Source organism: Pithys albifrons, chromosome 23 (assembly GCF_047495875.1).
Source record: "Pithys albifrons albifrons isolate INPA30051 chromosome 23, PitAlb_v1, whole genome shotgun sequence".
Classification (NCBI taxonomy): domain Eukaryota; kingdom Metazoa; phylum Chordata; class Aves; order Passeriformes; family Thamnophilidae; genus Pithys; species Pithys albifrons.
The window spans coordinates 2,636,287-2,650,935 of NC_092480.1; the positions used below are offsets into that span (position 1 = coordinate 2,636,287).

At 58.7% G+C, this 14,649-nt stretch overlaps 1 protein-coding gene across 3 annotated transcripts; it reads left to right on the plus strand.

Annotated features, from left to right (window-relative positions):
* Positions 1 to 2: 2 nt before the first annotated feature.
* On the plus strand, positions 3 to 14,394 carry PCSK7 (proprotein convertase subtilisin/kexin type 7). Of its 3 annotated transcripts, none has more exons than XM_071576325.1 (16): positions 3 to 70; positions 927 to 1,382; positions 1,749 to 1,883; positions 2,273 to 2,438; positions 3,580 to 3,670; positions 4,200 to 4,254; positions 5,354 to 5,492; positions 6,065 to 6,165; positions 8,316 to 8,483; positions 9,538 to 9,645; positions 10,606 to 10,708; positions 11,958 to 12,114; positions 12,227 to 12,321; positions 12,442 to 12,535; positions 12,797 to 12,914; positions 13,037 to 14,394. In XM_071576325.1, exons 2-16 carry the CDS (start codon positions 939 to 941, stop codon positions 13,442 to 13,444), a joined length of 2,382 nt encoding a protein of 793 aa, XP_071432426.1. In that variant the 5' UTR covers positions 3 to 70; positions 927 to 938; the 3' UTR covers positions 13,445 to 14,394. The 3 variants fall into 3 exon arrangements, with proteins under 3 accessions (XP_071432426.1, XP_071432427.1, XP_071432428.1); XM_071576326.1 differs by lacking the exon at positions 3 to 70 and adding an exon at positions 195 to 332; XM_071576327.1 differs by lacking the exon at positions 3 to 70 and adding an exon at positions 415 to 728.
* The last annotated feature ends 255 nt before the right edge of the window (positions 14,395 to 14,649 follow it).

The following is a 14,649-nucleotide window of genomic DNA, read 5'->3' on the forward strand; positions in this document are numbered from 1 at the left end:
CTGCCCGCGCCCCGGCGGATGTGACGCCGCTGTCAGCGGCACCGGCGGTTCCGGAGGCGGCTCATGCCCGGTGAGCGCCGGGAGGGCACCGGGGGGCGAAGGGAGGGGACCGGCGGCGCTGGTGCTGGCGCCCCGCGGGGAATGCTGGGTGGGAGCGGTGGGGATGCAGGGTGGGAGCGGTGGGGATGCAGGATGGGAGCAGTGGGGATGCAGGTAGGGATGCTGTGCCCGTGCGTGGTCCCCACGGTGTCCCCGCTGCGTTGTGCGGAGGTGCCGCTGCTCCGAGGTCACTTAATGCCCTTCTTTTAGGGAGGGAAACCTGGACCTCGGAGGTGAGTTCTGTCAGAGGCTTGGGACAGGATGGAGGGCCGGGGGTGCCGAGCTCCGGGCACATTCATGGGTGCGGGGTCTCGGGAGGTGCTTTCCCTTCTGCGCGCTGCCATGGTGCGTGGAAAAAGGGTTCAGTCAGGGCTCGGTGGTGGTTTCCACCCATGCCGAGTGAAAGCAGGTTCCTCCGGCTGCTGAGCAGGTGAGGAACGAGTTCCCTGCAGAAGAGGAACCGGCTCTCGGCGTTGTCCGTGGTGTTTGCTCCTGGGGAGCTGCGCTTCAGGAGTTTCTTGCCAGTTTTCCGCCTTGCCGGGCCATGGCGAGTGGAGGAAGCGCCTCCTTCTGCCAGCCCAGCGCGGTGTGTCCTGGCCCGGGGCTGCTCCCACGGCAGGCAGAGCAGGGTTGGTATCTTTCCTGCCCAGCCTGGGTGTGCCTCCTGGGAAAGAGTCGACTCGGCTGGGGTTTCCCTGGAACGGTATCTGTGCTGTGCAGCGCCGTTTGTGGAAACCGGGGTGTGCCAGCCTGGGGCTCTCAGGGACCTTCACGTGCGGCCGAAGGGTTCTCACCAGTTCTCACCAGTTTAATTTCTGCCATTCCAGCCCGCCTGTCTGATGCCGCATTGGAGGCAGGGAGTGCCGCTATGGAGCGCAGGGATGGAGGCCACGCTCTGTATCCACACGTGCCTTTGGCTGAGCGCTGCCTGGATGCCCCTCGCCTCCTCAGCCAGCCCGGCCACTGACGGCCACCACGGCAAGCTGACGTGGGCGGTCAGCCTGGATGCGCCCGAGGAGCAGCTGGAGCAGCGGGCAGAGGAGCTGGCCCAGACTGCGGGGCTGGTGAACATGGGCCGTGTTGGGGAGCTCAAGGGCCATTACCTCTTTGCCTACCAGCCTGATGGCCGCGCTGGGAGCGAGCCCGAGGCGATAAGGAGATCGGTGGACACTTTGTTTGCACAGCACGACAGCGTGCGGTGGCACTCGGAGCAGAAGCTGCTGAAGCGCTCCAAGCGCAGCCTGCACTTTAATGATCCCAAATACCCCCAGCAGTGGCACCTGGTGAGTGGCTTTCCAGCTCCTGCTGTTTGTGTGGCCACATGGGAGGCAAAACAGCCTCTTTTCTGTTCTTTGGTGAGGAGGGAGCACAGTGAGAGCTCACCCTGCCTCCTGTGTGCTCACCCTGATGACAGGAAGAGGCAGCTGCCATGGCTGGTTGTGCACTCATGGTGCTGGGCTGGGCAGAGGGGTTTGGCTGGAGCACAGGGCACACTCCACGGCTTGAGCAAGTGTTCCTTGCTGGCCACATCAAACGATCTCCCCTGACTGTCCTGTGGCTCCTTCCTGTGCTGGCCCCGGCCCCACACGGCACTCTGGAGGTCCCCTCACCACTGACCCTGTCCCCTCACTGTCCTTTCTGGTGTGTAGAACAACCGCAAGAGCCCCGGGAAGGACATCAACGTCACGGGCGTGTGGGAGCGGAACGTGACGGGGCGTGGTGTGACGGTGGTGGTGGTGGATGATGGCGTGGAGCACACCATCAAGGACATACAGCCAAACTATGTGAGTCCTGCTCTGAACTGGGAGGGCAAAGGGCAGGCTGGAGGCTGGGCAGTGTGACATGAGCATGTGAGAGCTCAGCTGCCACGGTGGGAAGTGCCAGCAGCAAACCTGTCCTGGGAGATTTTGCAACCAGGCTTCAGGGTTAGCTGCCTTTGTGCTACACTGCAGCTGCTCTCCTGCTGCTCTGCACCAGTGGCTGAAGCTGCCTCTGTTGGTCCCTTCCCCGTGGCAGCAGATAGCAGTGCTGAGCTGCAGCCCTGTGTGGAAGCAGCCTCAAAGTTCCTGTGACTTCCAGACAGTGTTTCAGCCCGTGTGGTGTGCTCTCAACTGCTGCTTTTCCCAAACTGAGGAGACAGAGCCCCAAGTCGTGACTGTGGGTCTGCTTTCAGAGCCCAGAAGGCAGCTATGACTTGAATTCCAACGACCCTGACCCTATGCCTCACCCTGACGAGGAGAACGGGAACCACCACGGGACGCGCTGCGCCGGCGAGATCGCGGCTGTGCCAAACAACAGTTTCTGCACGGTGGGAGTTGCCTATGGGAGCCGCATCGCAGGTACCTGCGGGCTGTGGCACCCCACGGTGCCTGGCTTGTCTCACCTGCTGCTCCATGGGGCTGGGACATGGCTCTATGGGGCTGGGACACGGCTCCATGGGGCTGGGATATAGCTCCATGGGCTGGGACACGGCTCCATGGGCTGGACATGGCTCTGTGGGGCTGGGACACGGCTCTGTGGGGCTGGGACACGGCTCTGTGGGGCTGGGACACGGCTCCGTGGGGCTGGGACACGGCTCCATGGGGCTGGGACACGGCTCCATGGGCTGGGGCAGTTCTGAGTCAGTGGTGCCTTGCTCGGGCTGGTTGGGCTGTGGGAGGGAGAGCCCAGTGCCTGCCTGAGCTCCTCTGCCCGGCAGAGCAGGATAGGTGTGGGTGTGGCAGCTTTTACACTGTTCCTGGAGTGCTCCTGGAGTGTTCCTGACCTGCCCATCGGTGGAGCTTTCAGCAGCTGAGCCAGGCAGTCATGCCATGACATGTCTGCTGCAGTGCAGGCTGGAGGCACTGAGGAAGCAAATCTTGGCCAGTCCTTCACTCTCCCCTGGCCCGTGGTCTGGGCTCTGCCTCATGGAAATGGACAGGGGTGAAGGGCCAGCACTGCATCTCCTCTGCAGGGCCAGGGAATGTGTGCTGTGCCCTCAGCTGTCTCCAGAGCTCCGGTGCTGCTCCATAGAGGAAGGGGAGATCTCTGTGTGTCCCTGCCAGGGCAGGGCATGCTGGGATGTGGTAGTGTCCCTACCTGGTCACACCATGGTCCCTGGGGGTGACAGCAGGCCGTGGAATGGGGGACCCTTGGGTGACAGCACAGTGCTGGGGGTCAGGGCTCTTCCAAGGGCACTGTTGGGAGCTCTGCACCCCTGCCCTGGGCTCCCTGCCTCCCTCTCTGAGCATCCACGCTGATGGTGGCACAGAGGGTCCCAGAGCTCCAGCCAGCCAAGAGGGTCAGAGGCTCCCAGCTGGCAGAAGCTTATCATGTAACCACAGCACAGGGAACAGGGAGGGTTTACCCAGTGCTGCTTCAGGTCTCAGCCCTCCAAAGCTGGGCTGGCCTTGCAGGGGCAGCCTTGAGCCAAGAGTTGGTTTGCAGTTTATGCAGCTCACTGAGCCACGTGGGTCGTTTTCTTTGTCCTTTGTCCCACAGGCATCCGAGTGCTGGATGGGCCCCTCACGGACAGCATGGAGGCTGTTGCCTTCAACAAGCACTATCAGATCAATGACATCTACAGCTGCAGGTGAGCTCCAGGGGCACTCACTGAGGGACTGTGGACCCTGCTCTGCCTGAGGATGGGGTCACAGCTCATGGCTGAGTGTTCACACCAGCTCTCATCCTCCTGTGGCTCCAGATAGCCTTAAGGCACCAAAATCCTGTTCCTGAAGCTCTGCACAGCGCCTTCAGTTGTGAGATCTCCTTCTGTGTGCTCCTGCAGCACATCCCATGGTCTGGCTGAGCTGGAGGGGTCACTGTGCCCCCTACTGTGGTCAGGCAGCCCCAGCTGAGCCGTGTGACGGAGACTGGAATGTCTTGTTAAATAAAAATCAAACATTTTGTCCACTGGAATCTGGCCCAGGGGCACAGTGCAAACACAACAGTAATATCCCAGCAGCGAGGGGCCATCCTGATGGATGGGAAAGCACAGTGCTCCCTGATCCCAGTCATGGTGCTGGGAGCAGCTGGTGGCTGCTGGTAGCTCCCTGTCATGGCAGGAAAAGTTGCTGCCTGTGGCTCCTGGCACTGTCACTTCACACTGTCTCTCTTTCCAGCTGGGGTCCTGATGATGACGGGAAAACTGTGGATGGCCCCCATCAACTGGGAAAGGTAAAAACCAGCCCCAGCAGCACAACTGGCCCTGGGAGGGCCCTCCAGGGCTTGTGGTTTGTTGCCTGCCTGGACAGGCATGGAGGGACGTTGCTGTGACACTGTGCACGTCTGTTTGTGTCCATGGCTGCCAGCAGAGGTGTTCCCTGTCACTCTGTGGTCGGCAGAGGTGACGCTGTGGTGAGAGAGCAGCATTCAGGCAGTGTGGGATGAGCTTCCCAAGGGAAGGCTGGTCCCAGCAGGAGAAGCCTCTTTCACAACCTGTGGTATTATTCTGAGAACTTTTGCAACCCACAGGACGCTCTCTGCTCAGGAGGCTGAGCATTCCCAGTGCTGAGGGTGGTTCTCCAGGCAGGGCCTTTGGATGCTGGGAGCAAACGAGGGGAGGGGATTGCAGTGGGAGAAGAGTCAGAGCTGAGGCTGCTCCTTCCCGGGCCACTGAGGCTTTCTCACAGCTTCTGTCCTGCAGGCCTGCTGCAAAATGCATCAGGTCTGCCTGTGCCACAGTGAGGGGTCACTGAGGGGCCCCAAAACCAGCACTGGGAGTGGTTCTGCTCCATTGCTCTGCTGCTATGCTTTTCCAACCACAACTCAGCAGTTTGGAGCAGTTTGGAGCTGTTTGGAGCAGCAGTGATGACTGAGTGGTCTGTTTCCAGTTCTGCAAGTTAATTGGTTCTCTTCCTGCATGGAGAGACAGATGGAACAAGCTCTGGGACACACAGAGCATGGGCAGAGCAGAGTTGGGAGGGCAAAATGTACCTTCATCTGCCAGAGGAGGGAGAGCCAGGGAGTTCACTTCCAGTGGGATTGTGTTTTTGCTAGTCCATCAGACACATCCTTTCCCTAGGTGGGAATAATGTCTGGGCGAGATGTTGGTCTGGAAATGTGATTCCTGGTGGGGCTGTTGTGTCTCCCAGCAGGGTGTCCATGGGGCTGGACCCTCATAGGAGGACAGGGGCTGTGTATGAGGAGCTCTGATCCCACCCTGGCTCACAGCCACATGGCGTGCTGACTGTGGCTGTGGGCAGAAACCACTGGGATCAGCAGGGGAGGGCATGGGAAGTGCCCCCCTGCCCTGAGCACGGTTCCCTGTCCACAGGCTGCCCTGCAGCATGGTGTGATTGCCGGTCGCCGGGGCTTCGGGAGCATCTTCGTGGTGGCCAGTGGGAATGGTGGGCAGCACAGTGACAACTGCAACTATGATGGATATGCCAACTCCATCTACACTGTCACCATAGGTGAGCTCCTGGGTGTCCTGTCTCACTCTTTCCCAGTGTGGAATAGCGAGGTCATCCCAAAAGCACACAACCTGCCCAGGTAGGAGCTGGCTGGTTGGAATCTGTGAGAGGCTGTCTGGGAATGAGCATGGTAGACTTCAGTCCTCAAGGCTGCAGTTTGCTTTTGACCTACAGAGCAAGAGGAGAGCAGGGAGATTTCTTGCCTGTGTCCAGGCCTCCCTCCTGGGGCTGTGACATGATGCCATGTTCAGGTAGTGACCTGGAATGCAGCATTCCTATCACTTGGGCTAGAGGAAAAATGTGTAATCCAGGTTCTTGAGAGCAGAAGCTGCAGGAGAGGTAGAAGATCTATGTGACACTGAGAACAGTGAAAGGTTATTTATTGTGGTTACCTATCCTGTAGATCTTCCAGGTGGGAAAAATACAGGCTTGGTTCTGATTTGCATACCCAGCTCCCAGCCTCTGGAAGAGGACAGCTGGCAAGAGGGGGTCTCAAGGAATTGTCACCTTGAAATTTCAGCAGCTGAAGCTGAAGAGGTTTTGTGCAATCAATGGCTTCCCCTTTTTCCCAGGAGCAGTGGATGAGACGGGCTCCATGCCATTCTATGCTGAGGAATGTGCCTCCATGCTGGCTGTGACCTTCAGCGGTGGGGACAAGATGATGAGGAGCATTGTGAGTACCCATACAAGGCACCTGTCTGCCCCTGTGTCCTCGTGGACACACCTGGAACAGCCAGGACAATGCTCTGTCCCTCCCTATTGCCATGTAAGCCAGGGAACACATGTGCCTTTTATCTCAGTCCTACATAAATCGTGCTCTCAGAGGCAGCTCCTGTTTCTCAGCTCTGTAGGAGCTGCCCCACAGCTGCCCAGCCAGCCCCCTGATCCAAAGGGATGTGGGAGCACAGAGTGCAGGGAGCAGCATCGGGCTCTTTAAACCACTTGGCCACAGTTGCTGCTCTGCTCTGGCACGTGGATCTCTCTCAGCTGAATTTTTCAGAATATTTTTATGAGCTTTTTTTTTTTTTTGCCAAAAAATGACTTCTTGTCAACAAAATGTCCTTTTTGCCTGAGCCAAGCAGCCAGGGTTGTTTTCCCCACAGCAGGCCTGACCCAGCCCATCCCTCCCTTGGTGCTGGTGCCTGTGAGGGTCTGTCAGGCTTTTCCCACCCCATAGTGTGACCCCTTCCTATCCTGTGGTGCCAGCAGGGTCTGCAGAGCCCACCCACCCTGGGATAGCTGGGGGAAACGTTGCTGCCTCCCAGGCGTGGTGTTTGGGCTTGTGTTGTGCCTGGCTTGGAGGATGTCCTGTCAGGATATGTATATCCCAAAAGCACTTTCCTGGCAAAGCTGATGAGGCAGCCAAGTCCCAGTGGAGATCAGCACCTCAATGTGTGGTTGGGGGTCTCAGGGGGTCTGCTTGGGTCCTCCTGGAGCAGGGATTTCCTGCTGTGTCTCTGTGCCTGCCACAGAGGAGCTGAATCCAGGCTTGTCAAACAGGCTTCCCTGCCTGCTGGGTAAACCAGGAGAACAGGGATAGCCTGGGAGCCTCAGCCACCTGGTTGGGACTCAGCAAGCTCCTCCTGCAGCCCAGAGCCAGGGCAGGGATCTGTGCTCAGCCAGATCACGGCATGATCCAACACAGGGAAAATAAAACCCAGAATGGAGCTGATTTTTCCTTTCAGAAATAACTTAGGTTGTCCCAGGCTGGTTTGGAAAGTACTGACACTAGGAAAAAAAGGGAGCAGCAACCCAGCAAGGGCTCTGCTGCATTCCATCATGAGTTCCAGGCTTGTGGGCTGATGTCTGGCTTTCCCAAGCCTGGTGTGAGTGCTTTGAAGGTCTCAAATGGACATTCATTTTGAATACTGGCCTTAAGGGACACTAACATGGGAGTGGCATTCCATGGAGGGGCCAGGACAAGATCCACACGTAGCCTAGTAATGGCATGTGGCACAGAGACATCCTGTACCATGATCACTCCCTCAGCGAGCCTGTGCCGTGCATAAATCCAAACAGCCCTTTTTCAGGAGGGTAGCCTGCTCCTGAACACCCTGGAACTCTCTGCAGTGGTGTCAGAGTTAACATCTCTGCAGCCATCTGCTCAGGTTTTTGGTTTTTTTCTTTTACCAGACCATAAACTTTGTGTGGTTTCCTTAATGGGAAGAATTTAATACAGCTTCTGGCACTCACTGTGCTTCCTACTGAAAGTTTGTGCTCTTGGGGTGTTCTGTGTGGGACACACAGAGTCCCAGTATGAGCTGGAGCTGTTCACAGCTAGAAAAGTGGGATGGAGTCAAGCAAAAACACAACAAACCCTCCAGAGTTTGGGCTTTCTCCCTGCGGGGAGCCCGGGGAAATGGATGCACTTGGTTTGCAATGAGGTGGCATAATTTGGGAACCTCCCAAAGCCTCTTCTGGGGCTCTGTGTGCTCTGCACAGTTCCATGTGGCCCCTGTTGCAGCATGATTGTGTTGGAGTTGCAGCCCTGTGGTCAGCAGGGAGGATGAGGAAAGTCCCAAACTGCATCTGCCAGGAGTTTCCCACAAAGTTGCTTAGTTAGACCCAGTTCCTCTCTCTCTCTCCAAAGGGAGCTGTCCCTGCTTGTTGCTTCCCAACTGGCATCACTGTCCCTGCAGTGAGGGGGCTCCCAGAAACTTTCATGGCTGTCTGTGAGCAGGGACAGTTGTGCCACAGGCTGTTGGTGGAGCTGGAGTGGTGAGGACACAGCTCAGGGCCAAGACTGTGTGCTCCATTACTGCAGTACCTGTCCCAGCCACCCCAGAGTGGCCTGACAGAGGCATCTCTCCTGTTCCTTGGCAGGTGACAACAGACTGGGATTTGCAGAAGGGCACTGGCTGCACGGAGGGTCACACGGGGACGTCAGCGGCCGCTCCCCTGGCCGCGGGGATGATCGCGCTGATGCTGCAGGTGCGGCCATGTCTCACCTGGAGAGACGTGCAGCACATCATTGTCTTCACTGCCACCAAGGTGAGGAGCCCTCCCTCTCTCCTCCCCTCCCTCCACAGCCCTTCAGGGATGCTGCAGGAAGGCCAAGTTCCTGCTGTGCACATCCATGTTTATGTCTGCTGCCCCTCCATAAATCTCTCGCTCGTCTGGCTCCCAGCAAGGGGATTGCGTTTTCCCCTCGCCCCTTGCTCCTTCCAGGAATGTGCCTGAAGCATTTTCATCTGTCATGATAATAAATGGGGTATTTGCTGCAGGAATGCCTCCATCTGCCAGTGGAGGGGTCTTCCAGGGGCTCAGCAGGTTCCAGGGGCTCAGGCCCCAGGTGATGGGGTTGGCCCAGCCCAAGGGGTGTCACCTCTGCAATGTCACCCCACAGTCCATGCAGTGGGAAAGCAAGGAACTCTGCCCTGCTCTGGCCTTTCCTGGGCTCTCCAGAGAGTCAGGCTCCTGGAAACAGACACAACAGAGAGCTGGGCAGCAAACCCAGCCCTTCCCTTGGCCTCACCTCCCACGTGCCTTCACTGCCCACAGCAGGAGCGGGAACTGACTGGAGCTGCCGAATTTGTTTTAGAGATGGAGAGCTTCTTTCACCACCCTCTGGGGAGCAGGAGTCCATGTCCAGCTGATGCTGTGCTCACCTTGGCACGGGGTAGTGTTTTCCTTAACTCCAAGCCAGTGTTGCCTGAGCAGTACAGCCCGCTAAGTGATGGGACCCAGATCTGTCCTGCCCCAGCTCTTGTTGACTTAAGGGACTCAGTTCCTTCTCTCCAAGGCTTTTGCCATCCCACAGGCTGTGGCTTGGGCAGCAGGGAGCAGCTGGGATGTTTCAGAGCAGAGGCATTTGTGCCCTTTTGTGCTGCTCTATTTCCTTTCTGAGGTGCTGGGAAGCCCGTTTGTCCTGGGATTTGTTTCAAACAAAGGTCAACCTGTTTCTTTCTAATAAGGCCATGTGAGTTTGCTTCTCTGCCTCTGCAGGATGTGTCTGAGCCTCCTTCCCTTCAGGCCTGGTTCCCTTTGGGTTTCAGGGCTGCTGGTGTCCTCCAGGGTAACCAGAGCACCCCAACTTTCTTTGCAGTATGAGGATCGTCACGCCAAGTGGGACACGAACCAGGCGGGCTTCAGCCACAGCCATCAGCATGGCTTTGGTCTGCTGAATGCCTGGAGGCTGGTCAATGCTGCCAAGGTAATTCCCTCCTTCCCAGACCTGCCCTATGGGCTGGTAGAGTAGCCCAGCCCAGTGGCAAGGACACATCCTGTCCTGGCAGTGCTGTGCGGTGACACTGCTGCCGTTCAGGGCCAGTGCTTTGGCCACCATCCTGCTGGCCCTGGCTCTGAGGCTGCTTTTGGTATGAAGTCATGAGGCTTTTGGCAGTGCCTGCAATCTGCCCCCGGGCTGCTCCTCTCCAGCACTATATATAGCCATGGCGAGAGCTGCACTGCCGGGAGCCAACAGCTCTGATTCACGGCGTGGGGGCTTTTGTCAGCAGCCCCAGCACTGTCCTCCCTCCCTCCCTCTCTCCACAGTGGCTGCAGGGAGGGTATCCTGCCCTGAGAAACAGGGTGTTCTCAGCGGGCAGCTCCAGGAGCTGCTGGGGGAGTGGTGCAGTCAGAGCAGGTGGCAGCATCCCCATCTCTTCCTCCTCTGGTCTCACGGAGACCAGGGCATGTCCCTTTGGCACTTGGTCCCAGGTCATGTGTGGAGCATTGGGCAGCTGTGCTGGGTCACTGCTAGTGCCGGCCCTGCCCCCAGTGTCACATGGCCTTCCACGCTGCTCCCTCTTCCTGCCCCGCTGTGCCCAGGGTTGGAGTGGAGTGGCCTCAGATGACTGCTCAAAACCACGTGGGTGATGGCAGGGACAGACCCAGTGCTGAGGAGTCCCAAATCTTGTTCAGCCCCCTCCAGCTCACAGGCAGTGGCTTTCCCTCCTCTCCTGGGCATGTGGACACTGCCTCCATCCCCAGGATGCTCACAGCAGCCAGTGTGTGCTGCCCAGGTCTGTGTGTACCCCAGACCAGCATTGGGTGAGGCCCCTTGGACTAGGACCAAATCCAAGAGCAGCTTGTGAGAGCCCTGGGAGATTGAGGGATGGATGTTAAAGGAAAGTGCAGTCCATTCTGAATCCTCTCCCTTTCCCCCTGCCAGATCTGGGAGTCTGTCCCATACCTCGCCTCCTACGTGAGCCCTGTGCTGAAGGAGGGGAGGAGCATCCCATTGCTCCCACAGGAGCTGGAGGTCGCCTGGAATGGTAAGCACAGGCGTGCCATGGAGAGCCCTTGCTATACACGCCAAGGCCAGGGATCCAGCCCATCCCTGCTGCCACAGCAGGGCAGGACTAGCCCTGGGCTGTGTGAGGCCACAAAGGGGTTAAGTGCTGGGCTGCCTGGGCTTTTTCTTCTCTTTCCGCTGCCCTTCCCCAGGGGATCTGCCTGTTGCTGCTGTTCCCTCCCCATAACCCCATCCCATGGACTGATGTGTTTGGGGAGCCAGACAGCCTTGAGCGAGGGGCTGGGCAGCAGCCAGACCTGCTCCACTGGCTTTGACCATTTTAGGTAATGCTCCAGCTCCTGACTTGGCCAGCCCTGTCCACATCAACAAGCCGCTGCTCAGGCTGCTACCAGTGGGAAAGAGAGTTTGGCACAAGCCCTTCCTGGTCCCCCAGCAGCTCCTGGTTCTCTGCTGGGTACATCTGCTTGCCCTGAGGCTGAGCCACATTCCCCCTCCTTGTCCTGCTGGAGATGCAGTTCCTGGGATTCTGGCCCTGCACCTCTCACTGCCCCAGCTGCCATTGCTGGCAGAGGTGCTGGGGGTTGGCAGTGCCCAGAGGCTGTTCACCAGGACAGAGGACCCCTGGAAAGAGTCTGGAGGTTGGTGGGCCTCTTGCAGAGGGTGCTGTGCCTCCCCTGCTTGCTCCAGGATGAGGAGATGCTGGGGAGGTGCTGGGGCCTTGTGGAGAGGGTCAGTGGTCAACCAATAACTCTTGCCCTGAAAGTAGCTGTGAGCTGAAAGCTGGGCAGCCAGCAGTGTTTGGGAGAGGCACTTTGGAGAAGCCTGCACAGAGGGCACACTGCTGTCCCCCAGGTGCAGCAGACTGACCCAGAGCTGACCCTTCCCCATGGGGCCCTGGGAACATGCTGGCTCTGTGAAGTGCCTGGTCATGGTGTTTGCTCACCTGCCCCCTTAGAAGGCTCGGGGAGCACCCACCTGCCAGGAGAAGGCCAAGCCACAGGCTGCAGCTCACTCCAGAGCATGCCAGGCTCCCTGGGCTGTGGTTGTCAGCTCTGGGGCTGTGGGGATCCATGGAGCTGGGAATGGTTTAAGGTGGGATCAAGGAGCCTAGACACCCAATTTGTCCTCCCAGTCGCACACAGAGCAGCTGGGAGGAGGCAGAGATGGGCATATCCTGTTGAGTGGCATCACAGCCCCTTGGGGCTGGCTGGGAGTGGGGACTCCATCCTGGCCACCAGCCTTGGCAAACCCCCCCTTCCCTCTCCCAGTCACCACTGCCGACCTGGAGCTGTCTGGCATGAGGACCCTGGAGCACGTGGCAGTCACTGTCACCATAACCCACCCTCGCCGTGGCAACCTGGAGATCAGACTCTTCTGTCCCAGCGGGATGATGTCCCTGATTGGCACCACCCGGAGCATGGACTCGTAAGTGCTGAGGGGACGGGCTGGGAAGGGCAGGACTCCAGGGCCCATGTCCAGCCTCGTGGGTCAGGCTCTGTGACCCTCTCATGGGTTGTTTCCCCTCACCCCATGGCAGGGACCCCAATGGCTTCTCTGACTGGACCTTCTCCACGGTGCGATGCTGGGGCGAGGAGGCGCAGGGCACATACAGGCTGGTCATCAGGGACATCGGTGAGTCCTGCCTCCCAGGGGCCTCTGCTGGGGTGGTGGCAGCTCCAGGCCATGTGCTGGGGAGCTGCCAGCTCTTCACTTAAGATTGTTCTCTGCTGGACCAACCTACCTCTTCCCCAGGAGATGAGACCCTGAGGCCCGGCACCTTAAAGCAGTGGCAGCTGACCCTGTATGGCTCCTCCTGGTCCCCAAGAGAGATGAAGGAACGGCAGAGGTAGGACACCACAGTCCTGGCTTGATGGGGAGCCAGGAGGGAGAGGCTGAGGGGTGTTACCCATAGCTGTGAGCAGGTGCTGCTCAGCTGGAGCCGTGTTGCTGCAAGGTGCATGGCAGGTGCCCTCACACCTCACAGGGCAGCCATGGGCTGCAGAACATGGCACTGCTGAAAGAGGCACTGTGCACCCTTTGTGGGCATTGGGACCCTCCTTGGAGCCCCCCTGCCTGCAGGACCTTCATGGGGTACCTCTGTCCCCAGGCTGCTGGAGGAAGCCATGAGTGGGCAGTACCTGAGCAGTGACTTCTCCCTGCCCTGTCCTCCAGGGCTGGACATCCCTGAGGAGCAGCACTACACCATCACAGCCAACACCCTCAAGGTGAGCCTGCCTGCAAGCCACAGGGACCCTGTGTGCCCCAGGATGTGCTGGAGGAGCAGGACCCTGCTTGGGACACCAGGCAGGTCAAGGGTGGTGTTTCTCAAGGGATTTCCCCTCTGTAGACCCTCCTGCTCTTGGGATGCTTCGCCGTGTTCTGGACTTTCTACTACATGCTGGAGGTTTGCCTGACGAGGAACGATGTGGGGCTGGACCTGGCCTGCTCCAGCTCCACCAGCTGCAGGTGGTACCAGCAGAGCAGGAAGCACCGAGCCCTGGAGAGTGGCCTGGAGATGGAGTCGGTGCCACTGTACCGGGAGAAGGACATGGAGGAGGCTGAGATGGAGTCTGAGCACCCAGAGCCTGCCCGGGAGGAGGAGGAGGAAGGGTGCTGGACCCCCACCCACCCCAAACTTCCCAGCAATGGCAGAGCTGTGAGCTTCCACGAGGCAGTTCCCACTGGAGCGGGATACCTGGGGCAGGAGGCACCAGCTGAGCTCCTCATGGAGGACAGGGAGCACCGGCCGTGCTGACTGGGACTGGGATTACTGGGATTAGGACCTCCCTGTCGGTACAACCCTCCTGGGCACAGGCAGCACAGACTCATTCCTGAGCCACCATGGACCTTTGCCACTGTGTCCAGAGGAAGGTGGTGGTGGAAGTGGCTCAGAAACAAGGAAAAAAGAGTGCTGGAATTGGAAGGGGAGCTTCCCTTCCCTTGCTCTGGAAAACAAGCCTTAAATCCTTTCCTGAGGTAGCCTGCCCTTCAGGACACTCAGTCCACTGTTGTGTGTGGAACAGGGCCCTGTGCCATTCCCTCTGGGAGCACAGCAGCTGTGGCAGAGCTCCACACTGACCCCCTTCCCACCGTTGCTCCCATGGCCTGGCGGTGTCACTTTATCCCTAATTTCTGCAGAGAGCCTGGAAAACCCAGCAGGGCCCCTGGCAGCTGCCTCTGTAGGCAGGGACCCCACAGCACTAGCATTTTCCTGCCTGCTGGGCTGGCAGTGGACCTGTACCCACCAGTTACTCCAGTCTAGAAGCAGGGAATGACTTTACTCATCTCCAACCAGCACTTCTCCCTGTCCCCTGTGCTCTGATCTTGCTGATTCCTCCTCTCCCATGGGCACGGAGCAGCTGTGGGGCTGTAGAGGCAGGAACAGGCCTATTTGGAGGCAGGATTGGGCTGTTCCTGCAGCAGTGGGCACTGGAAACCCTCTGGCAGCAGGTCTGGTGGCACCAGAGCTCACTGCAGCCACTGTCCTGGATCTCTGTCCCCATCCAGGAGGGACAAGGCCAGGAGTAATGCCTGGTTTGGGCCAGGAAAAGGAGGATGAGTTGCTCTGGCAGTGGCTTGTCTGAGCAGGGTTGGCTTGTTCACATGTCTTTGGGTTCAGTGGTTTATTTTTTTAAGGCTGGGGTTTGTTTTTTAATCAGCAAAGCCCTTTTCTGTAGATTTCCAAATAAAGCCTGAAAAACCCTCCTCTCCCCCATCCGTCACTCCTCTGCTCTCCCAGAGCTTCCTCACTGTGGAAAAATGCACCCACCCAGCACCTCCCAGCACTGGGGTCCGGGGGGGACCCAGTGTTGAGGTGCTGGCTCTGTGGGTGCCGTGTGCCCTCCATGCCCTGCTCTCAGGACCCAGGGTAATGGGAGCTGGCCCAGGCAGGGGGAGACAACAGCTGGGCCAAAGTTTGGAAGGAGCAAGGAAAAAGGTGGGTGTTGTGGCTCAGGGGGA